The sequence below is a fragment of the Aspergillus welwitschiae genome (assembly GCF_003344945.1).
Source record: "Aspergillus welwitschiae strain CBS 139.54b unplaced genomic scaffold BDQ94scaffold_4, whole genome shotgun sequence".
Classification (NCBI taxonomy): domain Eukaryota; kingdom Fungi; phylum Ascomycota; class Eurotiomycetes; order Eurotiales; family Aspergillaceae; genus Aspergillus; species Aspergillus welwitschiae.
The window spans coordinates 772,736-786,746 of record NW_020798698.1 but is presented as its reverse complement, the minus strand read 5'-3'; the positions used below and the strand labels follow the sequence as shown (position 1 = coordinate 786,746).

At 50.1% G+C, this 14,011-nt stretch overlaps 7 protein-coding genes across 7 annotated transcripts; 3 read left to right on the top strand and 4 right to left on the bottom strand.

The window, feature by feature from the left end:
- Positions 1-306: 306 nt before the first annotated feature.
- Positions 307-4,431, top strand: BDQ94DRAFT_182856 (GTPase-activating protein LRG1; the record flags this gene model as incomplete). Its single annotated transcript, XM_026774257.1, has 6 exons — positions 307-768; positions 825-1,527; positions 1,596-2,243; positions 2,320-3,417; positions 3,478-3,764; positions 3,820-4,431. 6 exons carry the CDS (start codon positions 307-309, stop codon positions 4,273-4,275), a joined length of 3,654 nt encoding a protein of 1,217 aa, XP_026630585.1. The 3' UTR covers positions 4,276-4,431.
- Positions 4,432-4,963, top strand: BDQ94DRAFT_90953 (uncharacterized protein). Its single transcript, XM_026776827.1, has one exon. It carries the CDS (start codon positions 4,588-4,590, stop codon positions 4,852-4,854), a length of 267 nt encoding a protein of 88 aa, XP_026630584.1. The 5' UTR covers positions 4,432-4,587; the 3' UTR covers positions 4,855-4,963.
- Positions 4,964-5,656: 693 nt separating this feature from the next.
- On the bottom strand, positions 5,657-7,214 carry BDQ94DRAFT_90945 (uncharacterized protein). The gene is made up of 3 exons (XM_026776826.1): positions 6,936-7,214; positions 6,592-6,883; positions 5,657-6,524 (listed from the first exon to the last, which is right to left on the bottom strand). Exons 1-3 carry the CDS (start codon positions 7,081-7,083, stop codon positions 5,801-5,803), a joined length of 1,164 nt encoding a protein of 387 aa, XP_026630583.1. The 5' UTR covers positions 7,084-7,214; the 3' UTR covers positions 5,657-5,800.
- A 120-nt stretch (positions 7,215-7,334) lies between these two features.
- Positions 7,335-8,621, top strand: BDQ94DRAFT_90917 (proteasome regulatory particle base subunit RPN10). The gene is made up of 4 exons (XM_026776824.1): positions 7,335-7,530; positions 7,588-7,626; positions 7,690-7,909; positions 7,991-8,621. The coding sequence occupies exons 1-4, from the start codon at positions 7,505-7,507 to the stop codon at positions 8,534-8,536; spliced, it is 831 nt and encodes a 276-aa protein (XP_026630582.1). The 5' UTR covers positions 7,335-7,504; the 3' UTR covers positions 8,537-8,621.
- An 80-nt stretch (positions 8,622-8,701) lies between these two features.
- On the bottom strand, positions 8,702-9,634 carry BDQ94DRAFT_90932 (trafficking protein particle complex subunit 4). The gene is made up of 3 exons (XM_026776825.1): positions 9,550-9,634; positions 9,371-9,493; positions 8,702-9,290 (listed from the first exon to the last, which is right to left on the bottom strand). Coding segments are annotated over exons 1-3 (549 nt in total). The 5' UTR covers positions 9,552-9,634; the 3' UTR covers positions 8,702-8,866.
- A 441-nt stretch (positions 9,635-10,075) lies between these two features.
- BDQ94DRAFT_136626 (putative O-methyltransferase) lies at positions 10,076-11,226 on the bottom strand. Its single transcript, XM_026764903.1, has 3 exons — positions 11,076-11,226; positions 10,328-10,999; positions 10,076-10,247 (listed from the first exon to the last, which is right to left on the bottom strand). The coding sequence occupies exons 1-3, from the start codon at positions 11,091-11,093 to the stop codon at positions 10,209-10,211; spliced, it is 729 nt and encodes a 242-aa protein (XP_026630580.1). The 5' UTR covers positions 11,094-11,226; the 3' UTR covers positions 10,076-10,208.
- Positions 11,227-11,869: 643 nt separating this feature from the next.
- Positions 11,870-13,014, bottom strand: BDQ94DRAFT_166742 (isocitrate lyase/PEP mutase family protein; the record flags this gene model as incomplete). Its single annotated transcript, XM_026770622.1, has 3 exons — positions 11,870-11,932; positions 11,985-12,466; positions 12,537-13,014. 3 exons carry the CDS (start codon positions 13,012-13,014, stop codon positions 11,870-11,872), a joined length of 1,023 nt encoding a protein of 340 aa, XP_026630579.1.
- Between the last annotated feature and the right edge of the window lie 997 nt (positions 13,015-14,011).

Sequence of the window (14,011 nt, the reverse complement as noted above, 5' to 3'; positions counted from 1 at the left end):
AAGCCGTCAATTCTCCTGGACAACCCCGCGCGAACGAATCCCGGAAGCTTGCCCCCTATGCTAACATTGCACACTCAGCAGAAGGCAAGTCCTTTAGTTAGACGCGCGACATTGACAACTCGCCCCTTTGTTTCTCCAATTCCGCACTAGATTCTCCTTTCCCCCTCCAGCGTCTTCTACAACTCGGCCCTACCTCGCCTTGTTGGCTCCGATATCATCTACACTCTCGAGTATCGTCCATACAACCCGTCGAGCCAGGTCCTACTCCCTTAGATACCTAGCGGAAAGGCATAGTTCTCCACGGACATGCCTCCCGGCGACGTTCCTTTGCCGGACAGCCTCGTGCCGGGCAACGGGGCTGTCCGCCCGAAACTCAACACTAGCGGCTATGGATCTGGTAGCTATCAATCGCAAACGCCTACGTCTCCCGCAGATAGCAATATTATCTTTGACTCGCCTCGTACGAGGACGGGAGGGTGGAACGGCTCCACGAACAGCCCTGTTGAGGGGCCACAAGGCTCTGATAATCGTATGAGCCGGCGGCTGGAGTCTGGTCACCCGGGCCCCAGAGATCCGTCAACTCCCCGGGATCGCAATGGCTATTGGGACCGATCCACGCCACGAGAGAGATCCCGTCCGAATGGTCGGCCACCGACAAAATCTCCAGGAAGCTCGTCTCGGATCTGCAAGAAGTGCGGCGAACCACTGACTGGCCAGTTCGTACGGGCTTTGCAAGCAACATATCATCTCGAGTGTTTCAAGTGCGAGGTGTGTACACAGGCTTACGGAGACACTCAGATTACAGCTAACTCTGTTGAACATAGGACTGCGGCCAAATCGTGGCATCGAAATTCTTCCCTGTTGATGCCGAAGACGGTAGTGGTCAATACCCCTTATGTGAAACGGACTACTTCCGGCGATTAGATCTTCTATGCCATGAATGTGGCGGTGCCCTGCGTGGGTCATATATTACGGCCCTGGAACGCAAGTATCATATTGAACACTTCACCTGTTCTGTTTGTCCCACTGTTTTTGGTGCACAAGACTCATACTACGAGCATGAAGGGAAAGTTTATTGTCACTTTCACTATTCCACACAGTTTGCACAACGATGCCATGGTTGCCATACAGCAATCCTGAAACAGTTCGTGGAGATCTTCCGCAACGGACAGAATCAGCATTGGCACCCTGAGTGCTACATGATTCACAAGTTTTGGAATGTCCGTTTGGCCCCGACCGGCCAGCCTCTTGAACCCCCGGAAGTCGAGACGGACGCAACGGATGAGGAGCGCAATAGGGTGCGTGAAGAGGAGGACATAATGGAAGAAAAGGTGTATAAAATATGGAGCATCCTATCCAGCTTCGAGGAATCATCCGCAGCCTGCATTTCAGATATGCTCCTTCATGTTAGCAATGGCACATATCTGGATGGTGTCCTTGTCGCCAAGAGGTTCATTGGCCATGTTGATATTCTCTTCTCGGCTATCGATCAGCTTGCGGGACATATCAAGGAACAGGGCATGAAAGGTAGGTTGCAACAACTGATCTTTCACTTCTACTAGGATTAATAAAAACTAACAATGTTGACTCTCCAGACCTGGCATATGGACGTGAAGCAAAGCTTCTGTGCAAGAAAATTGTTGCGTTCTTCGCACTACTCTCGAAAACCCAGGAAACTGGTGTCCGTAAACTCGGCGTCACCCAGGAGCTCCTGTCTTTGGTCACCGGCCTTGCGCATTACCTGAAGTTGCTAATCCGCATTGGCTTGCAAGGAGCCCTCAAGCTTGAGAGAGAGCAGCAAGCTTCTCAAGGCCTTCATCATTTCCTAGACCATTTGGGAGACTTGGAGACACTCAGGCCACCCGAAGAAGAAGAGACGCTTGCTGATCTAATGACCGGTGTCGACACACTGGCTGATCAACTTTCCGATTGTTGTGCGGCCTGCAAAGAGCCTATCGATGACGAATGTGTTATGCTGGGTGATAGCAGGTGGCATATAAAGCCACCTCATCTCACCTGTGCGTCATGCCAGAAGGAGTTGTCCCATACTCTCCAGGATGCCCTGTGGAATCCCAAGGAGAAGCAGTCCTTCTGTAGCGATTGCGGTTCTCAGAAAGGACTTATGCACGACGTACAAGGGGGTTTTACACATATCACGAAACTCCAGCAATTTGTCTTTCTCCTCAAGGTTGCTCTTGCGCGACTTCTTGCCGTTCTCAGAGCGGGCGGAAGTCTCGGTTCTGGTATGTCATCATGATTTTCATATTTTCTCTTCCTCATTATAGCATCATCTCTAACCTCTTCTGACTCATGTTCTAGGCGACGCTTCCCCCCCACAAGATGGCAACGAAAGTGGTCGCATCCCTCCTGGCGGCGAAATGCGCCGATCTGCCACAAGATCCAAATCGTACGCAAACGCTACTAGGAGCCCTCAAGAGGGGTCTTCACTTGAACAAACTGTCGGCGAAATGCGGCGTCTACGATCCATCCGAAATGAGCGTACCCTCTCAACTACTTACAAGAAGGCCCGGGCGTCTCGCATTATCGACGGCCCCGAAGGCCGTAGCGTACGACCTGGTTCATCGGGCGGCGAAGGATCAGACCCACGGGGTCATGGCTTCCAGATTGTAGAGGAAAGAGATGCCAACGGGGAAACGGTCACCGAGCTGACATTTGGCAACCAGGATGCATTGACATTGGATGACATACCCAGAATTGTTGCTGCCGAGCAAGCTAAAGAGCAGCGTCCCAACGCCTACAAGCACGCCGGGACCAAGTTGGTTGGAACCACTGAACCACTTCCCAAATACAATCATGGCCATCAGCGTGGCGTATCCGGAGCAGGTCTTGACCAGCACATTATCGAACAAGGTGGCAGGACAAAGAAGTATTTCTCTGAGCTTTCTGCTTTGGAATACTTTATTGTGCGGCACGTTGCTGTCTTGTCCATGGAGCCTTTGTTGAGTGAATATTTCACGCTAGAGGAATTACTCTCCTTGATCGAATCACGAAAGCCTACCATATGGAATATCTTTGGCCGCGCCTTCAACAAAGAAGGCAAGAAGGTTGGAAAGAAGAAAGGCGTGTTCGGGGTAAACCTGGATTTCCTTGTTGAAAGAGAGGGCACTGAATCTAGTCATGGTGTGGGTCCAGGACAACTTCGTATTCCAGCCTTGGTTGATGACGCTGTATCCGCCATGCGCCAAATGGATATGTCCGTGGAGGGTGTTTTCCGAAAGAACGGCAATATCAGGCGCTTGAAAGACATCTCTGAAATGATCGACAACAAATATGAACAGGTGGACATGACGAAGGAGAATCCTGTCCAGATTGCCGCGCTGTTGAAGAAGTTTCTCCGCGAGATGCCCGATCCTCTCCTTACATTCAAGCTCCATCGTCTGTTTGTTGTTTCACAAAGTAAGTGACTGACGGCCCTGGTTGACATTATAACATTGTTTACTTACCATTATACCACAGAATTACCCGACCCTGAGAAGCAAAAACGTGTATTGCATCTTACATGCTGCCTTCTTCCCAAGGCTCATCGGGATACTATGGAAGTACTTTTTGCTTTCCTTAACTGGACGTCATCTTTCTCGCACGTTGATGAGGAGTCCGGTAGTAAGATGGACATACACAACCTCGCGACAGTAATGACACCCAATATTCTCTACCCCAATGCGAAAAATAGCACGGTGGATGAGAGTTTCCTGGCAATCGAAGCCGTTAATTGCCTGATTACATACAATGATACAATGTGCGAGGTATGTTTCTCTCCGATATTGACTGGTGTTTTCATAAACTCATGCTTTTGGTTAGATACCCGAGGATCTGCAGTCGGTCCTTAGCGACACAACATTCTTCAAGGAAAACACCGAAGTCACAACTAAGGAAATACTTAGACGCTACGGCGATATCGCGCGCGGAAGCTTCTCCCCCAAGGCGAGCAATGGTGGCGAAACCGTTACAATTACGAACTCGAACCGCGCTGCCAATATCCCTACTTCTGCCCGTATCGAGACAGATCCCTCCCAAGACACGGCATGGCAGATGCAAAGCTCAGTTCGCCATGTTCAAAGCCCTGGTGGGCATCAGCATTCGACCAGTGGTACTCCACAAGCTGGTACAGAACTGGCCCCTACAGCTTCCAATGACTATCGCGAAAGAAGCACCAGTAATGGTAGTCAGCAGAACCCTATGCAAGCCGAAGGACAGTCTCAGCCAATGCCATACAGGGCTCGTCCAGGAGCTGGGCCCATGGGGGTTGCTGGCTAAGTTTTTTGCCAGTTGTGCTCTTGACGACGCCAACCCGTCCGTTCCTTCTCTGCATAGTTTCGAAGACATTTACCAATGCATTACCCGCCTCTATATCCTAGTGATCGCTCTTGGCGTATTCTTGGACCGTTCAGCGTTCTTTCGATTTAACAAGGTTGGATGGAGTTTGTTCGCCTTTTGAAATGAGATGATTTCCAGGGTTTAGTTAGATGATCGGCTGACAGCTTCTCCTGATGGATCGAGGCTTTTCTAATTGCTTTCTGTTGCGCACTGACTGCGTGGGGTGCGTTTCATTTGGTTGTGAGTCTCGACATGCTTCACTCACTGCCCCCTATAAATTGGATTCCAACCGCGCGCAAATGGCCACAGGAGCCTCTGCCCGTTCGGATTGGCAATTTCTGGGATCTGGATGTTGTTTTCGATTCCTATTTTCCTGGTATTCCACCTGCATTAACAGTTGAGACCCAGCGTGGGCATTTTCTCCTGGCATCTTTCTTTCTTTTGCCCTTTGTTGTTCCTTACATCACTTGCGTCTTCCTGGCGTTGCGCCCCCTTAACCTACTACCGATCGAGATGTGAGACTATCGAGATCCTCTGTTTGCCCTTGATTTCATTTGTCAGCCAGTCTGATGACTGCAAAGATACCTGTGCTGAGTCATATGTTCAGTTCGTTTCATTTTTTCCCTTATACTCTTCTTGCTTCCTTTCTCCTAACCCCCTATTTACATTCTACCCATACGACTTGATTCTTTTTCTTTTCTTTTTCTGATATCCCGAATTGTTCGTGACTGGTTCTATCACATCCATGTCTCCATGTGATGCTGTTTCCTCGAGAACAGGAGGTGTAATTTACATACAATTGTGAAAGGAATGCCATAGTGCCAACTCTGTTGAAGTGCGCAAAGTTGTGTGCTGCTCGCTTGCTCCTTGTCAGCGTCCATGCTTCAAGAACCAGAAAGAAAACCTCTATCCCGAAAAGTGACAAGAGTAGAGCATGCTTGCCCAGTAGTTACTATTGTTGGTCTTCCATTCGTGCTAGCTAACCTTCAACCATGATCATCATCGCATACGCGTAGTACCCATTAATGGCATCTATCTAATTGAAGACGTTACCCGCAATTACTCCTAAGTCTATCTCTCATGTTTTGGTGATGAAGAAGAGTAGTACTGTTACGATAGCCCGAGAAAGCGCTCTGCCCTGCCTATGCATGTGCCTGCGATACGAGTCAAGCCAGTAGAGAGATGTAAAGTGTCGAAGACTTGAAAGAAAGCCACTTGTATTCGGAAATAATCAATAAGCGGCAGTATCAAGAGAAGCAAAATCAGAAAGCCAATATGGTCACAAAAGGACCTGATTGGAAAAAGGACAGGACAGAACTCCATTTGTACACCGGTTATCCTTCCATATTATAATCCCGCCCAGAGATAATACACCCCTTTTTACTCCATATCCCTGCAGATAAGCCAATGATTGAAACGAAACATGCTAATTCAAAAGGGTTAATTTGAGTTGAGAGTACAGCGCTTATGCGCGTTTCCGAAGGACTCTACGAGCCGCAGTTGGAGCTTCACCACCGGCAGGAGTGGGAGCCCTCTTGCTGGTGGCCGAAGTTGTGTTTCTCTTCGCGGTGGCCGAAGTTGCTTGGCTCCGGGCGACTGTTGTCTTCTTCGCGGTCGCGCTTGAAGTCGATGCTGTCGTTGCCTTCCGGGCACCGGCACCTGTCCTTGTTGGCTTGGCAACGGTTGTTCCGGAGGATGCGGACGATGACACACTGCCTCTGCGTTCGAGCTGGCGAGTCGCGGGCCTTGGAAGTGGTGAGCGCGTAGTCTTGCTAGTGGCTGTGGCGGCTCGGCTGGCGGGTCTCTTAGCCTGTGATGGGGGGCGGTTGTCCTTAATCGAGGTGGAAGTATTTTTGACTGGCCTAATGCGAGCGTTGTCTGCCAGTGCAGGAATGCTAGCTGATGTGGATTTGAGTGGGCTGGTGGGTTTCAGAGGCGACATGGGTCTTGCAAGGTAGGAAGAGTTCGTTGGCTTCTCGGGTGAGGCGCGTAACGGCGAGTGCGGATATGTTCTGGAATTGGACGTCTTGGGAGATAGGATTCTGTAGTCTGCACCCCTCATCTCTTGGGACACAACACGCGAAGTACCAGCAGCGGCACCAGGTCCACGTCTCTTTGGGTTCTTGAGGACATCGAGCTGTTCGCCAGCTGCAGGGGCGTTTTCCTTGTCGGAATAGATTTCTCCGTGGCTGGATGCTCGAGTCAGCGCTGTTCAACGATATATGCACGTATAAGTTGAAGGCACTCATGCCGTACCTTTGCTTCTTGACTCTGCGGGCGCTAGGGCTCGCAGCAGAGGCCTTGCGCACATTGGGGCTCACAGAAACGGTTCTGAAACTCCTTGACGCTTTGGCCGGGCTGAGAAGTTTCCGTGGAGAGGGATTCGCCTGTTGGGCCCGAAGAGAGGCCATGTGTTTCTCCAACAGCTCGCCCATTGTCGCCTTGCGAAGGGCAACAGGAATCCGATTGACACGTCTTTCAATCCGTGCCCGAAGATCGTTCGCCTGGAGGGCATACTGTGCGCGAAGTTTGCGGGCGCGCTCGGTAACTATGGCCTGGTTAGTGGATTGCCAGGTAAGCGAGGTATCAAGAGAGCGCACGTTCGAGCTGCAGGTTGTCAATCAGGGCTTGCTTTTGTCTGCGGGTAATACGAAGCTTCTTCCGAGGAGGGCTGTTCGTAGGTGTCCTTGCTTCGTCATTGTGGGACGCGTCTTCGGGAGACTTGCGTTTAGCAGAGAGTGAAGTCATTGGGCGCAATCGTGAGTAGCCGTATGGGTGGTGGATAAGAGCGATAGAGGAAGTGATAGGTGAGCTGTATTGCGTAGAATGTGTTGTGTGGACGAATTGGGGACGGAAGGGATGGAAGTCGAAAGACGGAGGGGAGCGCGTTGAAGCGAGTTTCTGGAGGAAAGCGGATGGCGGAGAGGATAAACAAGCGCTGACTTAACTCGTGGTTAGCTCCGATCGGGACGGTGTGACATCTGCGTCCTCCTCAGCAGCAGCTCCATCATCATCCATCCTCCGCCAACCTCCATCATCCATTCTCCCCCATCTCTTGCCTTGCCCCCACGCTCTGAACATATAACTCTCAGGAACTTTTTCTCCTTTCCAAATCTGATTGATTATACCTATACGTTTCTATCATCAACCCCGCCAGTCTCCTTCCAAGATGTCGCTCGAAGCTACCATGATCATGTCCGTTTAGCCACCTTCATCCCAAGCTCTGTGCGCACCTACTAACGCCATCTACAGTGTCGACAATAGCGAAAGCAGCAGAAATGGAGATTATACGTAAGTTAACTGTCACAAATCGCCCAGAATCGACCGTCTGGTTCCGCCTCTAACAGCTGCCAGCTCGACACGATGGCAAGCTCAGATCGACGCCGTGAGCGTCATTCACACCACTAAGATGCGCGTGCACCCTCAGTCTGCTGTCGGTCTTATGAGCATGGGTGGAAAAGGTCCCGAGGTTCTTTCGACATTTACTTCCGACTTTGGTGGTATCCTGGCCGGTCTGCATCGCACGAAGATCCATGGCACTGCCCACCTTAGCTCCAGCATACAAGTGGCCGGTGTATGTTCAAACAACTCCATCATCTCTTCAGATAGATACTGTACGGGATTGATTGCATTGCTAACCTGATGATTGGCGCAGCTTGCCCTCAAACACCGCTCCGAGAAGTCCCAGAGACAGCGCATCATCGTGTTCTCCTGCTCTCCCATCGAAGAAGACGAGAAGACATTAGTGAAGCTGGCCAAGAAGATGAAGAAGAACAACGTGTCCATCGATGTAATTGCCTTTGGAGATCTGGAATCCGATCAGACCAAGAAACTAGAGGCCTTCGTCGAGAACGTCAAGGGTGGTGACGGCTCTAACCTCGCCATCATTCCCCCGGGCCCCAACTTGCTGAGTGAGGAGCTTCAGGTTACTCCCATTCTGGGCGGGGACAGCTCCGGTGCCGATGGTGCAGGTCCTGAAGGCGGCGATGGTGCCTTTGGGTTCGAGGATGCGGCTGAGAACGACCCCGAACTGGCATTCGCCCTCCGTCTATCTTTGGAAGAGGAGAAGAACCGGCAAGAAAAGGAAAAGCGGGACCGGGAGGAGCAAGAGCGCAAAGCAAACCTGGACAACATTCCCGAGGAGGGCTCCAGTGGGAGCAAAGACAAGAAAGAGGATGGTGACAAGATGGACACTGCTTAATGTGGAGACCAGAACAACCTCCTGGATGATTTGATGCATACCCGGCGTTTTTAAATGTACTTGCGTTTTCTTGCTGTAATTGTAGAAAGCGGCTGGTTCCCCAGCAACACGCTTTTGAAACAGATGCGATCTAATATGCAGATCTATCGCCATCGTAAACTTGTTGTTTCATGATACAAACTATGACGCCCAGATATAAACAAGTCCATGCATGCAACCGCAGAAAAGGAGAAGCAAAAGAAACGAAAAGAAAAGTTATAAAAACAAAGAAGATATCTATCACAACCCCACCAGCACGTTTAACCCACCCGAAACAAACCAACCCATCAATCAAGTCCTCCCCCTCAACCAACCCTGCAAATTCCGATCAAACGCCTCACACCGAACCGGCATCTCTAACTGATAAAACGGATTCTTCATAACAAAGTCCGCATACAGCTCATATATCTTCTTCATAACGACATCGATATTCGCCATCAGCGGATCCGTAAACAGTAGGAACTTGGTGCCCGTTAACGTCTGAAAGCACGTTAATCGGAACTTGTCCGTTTCTAGGCACTCGAGACCGGTCGCCGGTACACCCGGGTTCGGGTATGAGTATGAGGCCGTAGAAGAGGTAGGGGTTGATGATGTGGCGGAGGGAGAAACGACATTACTGGGGGAGGGTGTGGTCGCGGTGGTGGGTGTTGTTGCAAGCGCTGCGGCAGGGGCGAGGGGGAGCTTGGGGGTGATGGAGCGGGTGATAGCGTGGACACTGAGCAATGAATAAGGTGGTTAGTATGTGAGTCCTAGGAATTGATGTATTAGGGGAGGTGTAGGGAGCAGAGTGCGTACCCGTGAAACGTGCCCGCCAGGACGAGGTAGTCGTTTGTCGAGAGTTTGCGCAGTCCTGGCTGGAATTCGCGCTGGTAGACTAGCCCACCGGCTTTGTTGATTATTATGAGGGAGAATACGGCCCTATATGGGGATTGTTAGGTGTGCATTTTGCTAAAGGAAGTTCGGTTGCGACGTACATTGCGGAGGAGGGGGTTGGTGATGGTGATTAAAGGTCGGAGTCGGACAGTATTGTTGTCCTTTTTGAGCTGGGATTCAGGTTGTTGGGGAGTCCAGCATCACTTTAATTCGCTTGTCGTTGATAGATATGGTGACTATAAAGGGAGATTGTTCGCGTGTTTGCGCATTCACATCGTAATTGTTGTTGGTGTCATCATAGCATGGGCGTCTTTGCCGGAGACATTGCGGAGTGCGCCGCTGTTGGTTGGGTGTCTATACTGCACCCAGCTGTTCGGGGTGTTTGTGTCTTCACCGCCCTGGAGTACGGGGTGACAGCCAATGGTGGGTTTAATATCCATAGATTGATCTCTACTTTTAGATGGCAATAATGGTTTCGCAGCTAAACAGGTTGAAAAGACGTTCTGGATTTCGATGCCCATGTTTTTGGTTTTTTGACTTTTGTGCCGGTAGAGGCTGGCTTTACTTCTACTTCCATAATCCACAATATATACCAAAAATATCAAAAAATTCAAGTTCAAAGATCAACCTGCTATTTCAAGGAATGATATCAAGCTTCAAAAACAACGCAGCATACAAAAACTGTCATACACTAAATCTTAGAGTCCGTTAACATCATATCCAATATTTCATCCTCTCTCCAGAGTCAGACTAAGACCCCTCAAGGAGCCGCCACAACAGTAGACACCTCCACTATATTCTGCACAATCCAATCCGTCAAGATCAGCCAACATCCACAACCCAAGCAAAGTAACAACACAAGACATTGATCAAACTTACCGGTCTCCTCTCAACAATATGCTCCGACTGCACCGACTTCGTCACATACTTCACGGACCCCTCACCCCCACGGCCCCCAGCCCTCAAATACTCCAAATAATCCGGTGCCCCCGGAATATCAGTATTATCAGCAATAACACTCGACCCGACCCTAAAGAGGCCCAGATCCTCACAGAGCTTCAGATCACTCAGATAAAACTTCTCCCAATGGTCAAAGAAAGCCATATCGACTCCTCCCTTCACGATCTTCCCTTCCTCAACCAACTTCGCCAATGACTCCGACGCAGGCCCCACCATCACATGCACGATGTCCTCAACGCCCGCCACGCGGATCAAGTCCCTCGCTACGTCGGCCACCGTCTCGCTGACCTCGAATGTGTAGATGTGCAGACCCTCGGCGAAGGGACCGTGCAGGTCGCGGAGAATGGCGGCCCATGCGATGGCGGAGCACCCGATGTAGGTGCCGAATTCGATGACCACCTTTGGTGGGGTTTCCATGGCTGTGAGGGCTTCTTTGGCGACGTTGAGCTTGGCTTGTTTGAAGTTCATGAGACGCGCTGTGCGGCTGTAGAGGTCCAGGGCCTGGTAGACGGCCCAGGGGTTGTTGGATAGGGCATCGCTGGGTTGAGAGAGGATGTATTCCCGCGCTGATTGGGCGTTGGTTTGGAGAACCTGATGTAGATGAGTATTGGCTTTGGTGGGTTGTTCGAAGGGTTGAGGCTGGTTTTGCTTGTTGTTGGGGACTTACGGTGTCTTGTGAGGCCATTGCTGTGTTTAAGGAAGTGGGATGTTGTAGTAGTAGATGATTGTAGGAATGTGTGAGGCGTATTTCTGGTCGTAGTATAAAGATAGATGTAGCTGTTTGGGGTAGTAGATGTTCAAGTGATACAATTATGTCTGTTGGTCTTGAGCAATCTGGTGGACAGGTACCGGCAGTAGGTATTTATACCATAATGCTGCTACGTTCAATGTAGAGAACCACTACTATTAGTAGGATTGAGTCCACTTTACCATCTCTACATTGCTGCGCCACTACTTCTCCAACTTTATCTCCGACTATATCATCGCCTCGGAGGAGTTCAGAACATTTGTGGATACCATCGGTCAATAGATATAGCCATAGGGCTGGCTGATCGGCTTGGACGCCTCAGGCCGAGAATTTGTTGAGACAAAGCCGAATCTTTATGTGGTATTTAAAGCAGGGTATTCGGTCTTAAATGCCATTTATGGATTGAGACGCCGAGTGGCTTAAAGCCGAGGTGGGCCATCAGCCCCGCCAGCAGTTAAGGATTTAACCGCTACAAACATTTGGCTTGACATGGATATGGGTCATTCAGTGTATGTGTATGTGCTGTTCGGATGATATCATATCTGAATGCTATTCCCTAGTTTATTGTTTTGCCTGTCTTTGTAGTATTCGCGCTGGGAGCGCGGGTAAGAGTCCGCATCATCGATTTCACGATGCTCATAGTTTCATGTCCGCGGAGCTGACTTTGGGGAACTAAATCAGTCATATTCAACGTGAAGCAGGTTGTGCCATGATCAAGAGGCTTCCGGAGGGTTTGTGAGTCCATCCTCATTATACTCATATCTTGATTCCAAGTCCTGGGTGACACGATCAGCATACGGACAGACAAAATGAAGAAAATAAACTCACCCAATACTTATTGAACCCAACACCTTCGCAAACATCAGAATATCCAAGTATCATGGGCGGCGCTCCACTCATTAGACTGCGCTTTAGTCCATCGAGGGCGTCACGAACGCTCTTCAGCCTTGCAGCTACCAGCGTCCAGGGGTATGCGACAGCTGCAAACCCCAGCTCCGCCAGCTCCTTAGCAGACAAATTCTCCGACTTTCCACCCTCAATTATATTAGCAAGCAAAGGGATATCCAGTTCCTCGGCGCACTTCCTCATAGCTTCCCTATCAGGTAATGCCTCAACAAACACGCCATCTGCTCCTATGCGTTTGAACTCTTTCGCCCGAGTCATTGCCTCGTCCCACCCGTGGATCAATGAATCCGTCCTTGCCAAGATGAATATATCCCGTCCCTGATTACGCGCATCCACAGCAGCCTGTATCCTAGCATAGGCTTCGCCGCGAGAGACAACCGATTTACCCTTTGTATGGCCGCATCCTGTGCACGGATTTCGTTAGACTTGACCCAGTTTATTGTGGACACGGATCCTCAAAGAGCCAATACATACTCTTCGGCCATGTCTGATCCTCAATCATCACACCCGCTGCACCCGCCGCAGCAAAACACTCCACGGTGCGTCGCACGTTCATAGGACTCCCGTACCCGGTATCTCCATCCACCATGATAGGAATACTCGTCACACGAACAATTTCCTGGATGCGGGCGGACATTTCTCCCATGGCAATATACCCGGTATCCGGAAGACCATGAGAGGCTGCCACCGCGAATCCGGAAATGAAAATCATAGGGAAGCCAGCTTCCTCTATCAGTCGCGCAGAAAGGCCGTCGTAGCCGCATGGGTGGGCTATTATCTTGGCAGGGTCTCGGTGAGCTTCTAGCCACATTGTACGTAGACGAGAGGCCTGTGTAGACGGGATACTACCGCGGACATTCTTGAGTGTCAATGTGGTGGTATCATTGTGCGTTTCAATGTGGTTAAAGGTGTCGAATTGGAATGGGTATGGAGTGGGGTTTTGCGAAGCCATGTTAGAGTAGAAATCGAATTAGGCAGATTGGAAGGTCTTCAGGATATATTTAGTGTCGGAAGAGATAATCTTCACGGACAGTATGATATGCATTACTGCAGAATGTTGGCCAAGTGGTGCTCGAGTAGTAATGCGCAATTAGATAGTCGGGAAGTCCTGCGAAACTGGAACCCCGCGTTGACCTTGAAATCCCCGCACGCGTCATAGCCTACCGCCGGAGCAATTGATGGCTGGTTCTTGACAACAGCCAACGAACACAAGGGAAATAGTACCTTTCTATTCACCTCATGCATATAGCAGCAACGGCACGGATTTGGACTGTCACAGATGAAATCTCCGTGGAAGTATTGTTCTACGTGGCACGAATACGCTCTTGCAGTTTACTAGTGACACTCTTGTCTCAGCCTATTGTCGAAAAGCAGAATAACCAGGGTCTGACCGGCATCGATGTGCTAACTACAATACCGCAACAATGAAGCTTCTGTAACTACTGGTGTCTAGGCAACAATTCGATCCTATCTCTTTTCGGTACAACTATCTGCTACCCTGGAAGAAGATTTCTAAGCCCTGTTGGTTCCAACTGCATATTCGGTGGCCGTCAGAAAAATATTGGCCACTGCTGCGCCCCAGAATAGCAATCAGAAAGATCAGCGCTGTTGTCGACACGAGCCTATTAATCTGTGACATGACAAGGCCAAGGATCCCCGTTGATGGCCAGCGACTATCATTGCACTACTCGATACCCGGTCCAGAGAACTCCCAGGCGTCTAAGCAGATTAAGACCACGGAGTATACACCCAGCGAGGACCAGAAATAGAAACCGAACAAAGAAAGAAGAGGGTACCCCTTACAGAAGAAGGATGAAGCGCGCGCGTCAGTCTGGACAACTGTTTACGTACTGCGAGCCAACCCGGATACAATCCAACCACATGGCACCCGAATTCCAGAACCCTGTTCAGCTGTCATCAAAACAAGAAAAACGAAAGGAAAGCAAGCA

Bases quoted from the DNA above. Each gene is read 5' to 3' on its own strand.
- BDQ94DRAFT_90945 (XM_026776826.1), bottom strand. From the start codon at position 7,083: ATGACTTCACTCTCTGCTAAACGCAAGTCTCCCGAAGACGCGTCCCAC. The intron at 6,884-6,935 runs GTGCGCTCTCTT...ACCAGGCCATAG, and splicing joins TGACAACCTGCAGCTCGAAC to TTACCGAGCGCGCCCGCAAA. The intron at 6,525-6,591 runs GTACGGCATGAG...TCGAGCATCCAG, and splicing joins CGCAGAGTCAAGAAGCAAAG to CCACGGAGAAATCTATTCCG.
- BDQ94DRAFT_136626 (XM_026764903.1), bottom strand. The intron at 10,248-10,327 runs GTAAGTTTGATC...TGGATTGTGCAG, and splicing joins ATATTGTTGAGAGGAGACCG to AATATAGTGGAGGTGTCTAC.
- BDQ94DRAFT_90917 (XM_026776824.1), top strand. From the start codon at position 7,505: ATGTCGCTCGAAGCTACCATGATCAT. The intron at 7,627-7,689 runs GTAAGTTAACTG...AACAGCTGCCAG, and splicing joins AGCAGAAATGGAGATTATAC to CTCGACACGATGGCAAGCTC. The intron at 7,910-7,990 runs GTATGTTCAAAC...TGATTGGCGCAG, and splicing joins CCAGCATACAAGTGGCCGGT to CTTGCCCTCAAACACCGCTC.
- BDQ94DRAFT_90932 (XM_026776825.1), bottom strand. The intron at 9,291-9,370 runs GTACGCACTCTG...TTCATTGCTCAG, and splicing joins CTGGCGGGCACGTTTCACGG to TGTCCACGCTATCACCCGCT.
- BDQ94DRAFT_90953 (XM_026776827.1), top strand. From the start codon at position 4,588: ATGCTTCACTCACTGCCCCCTATAAATTGGATTCCAACCGCGCGCAAA.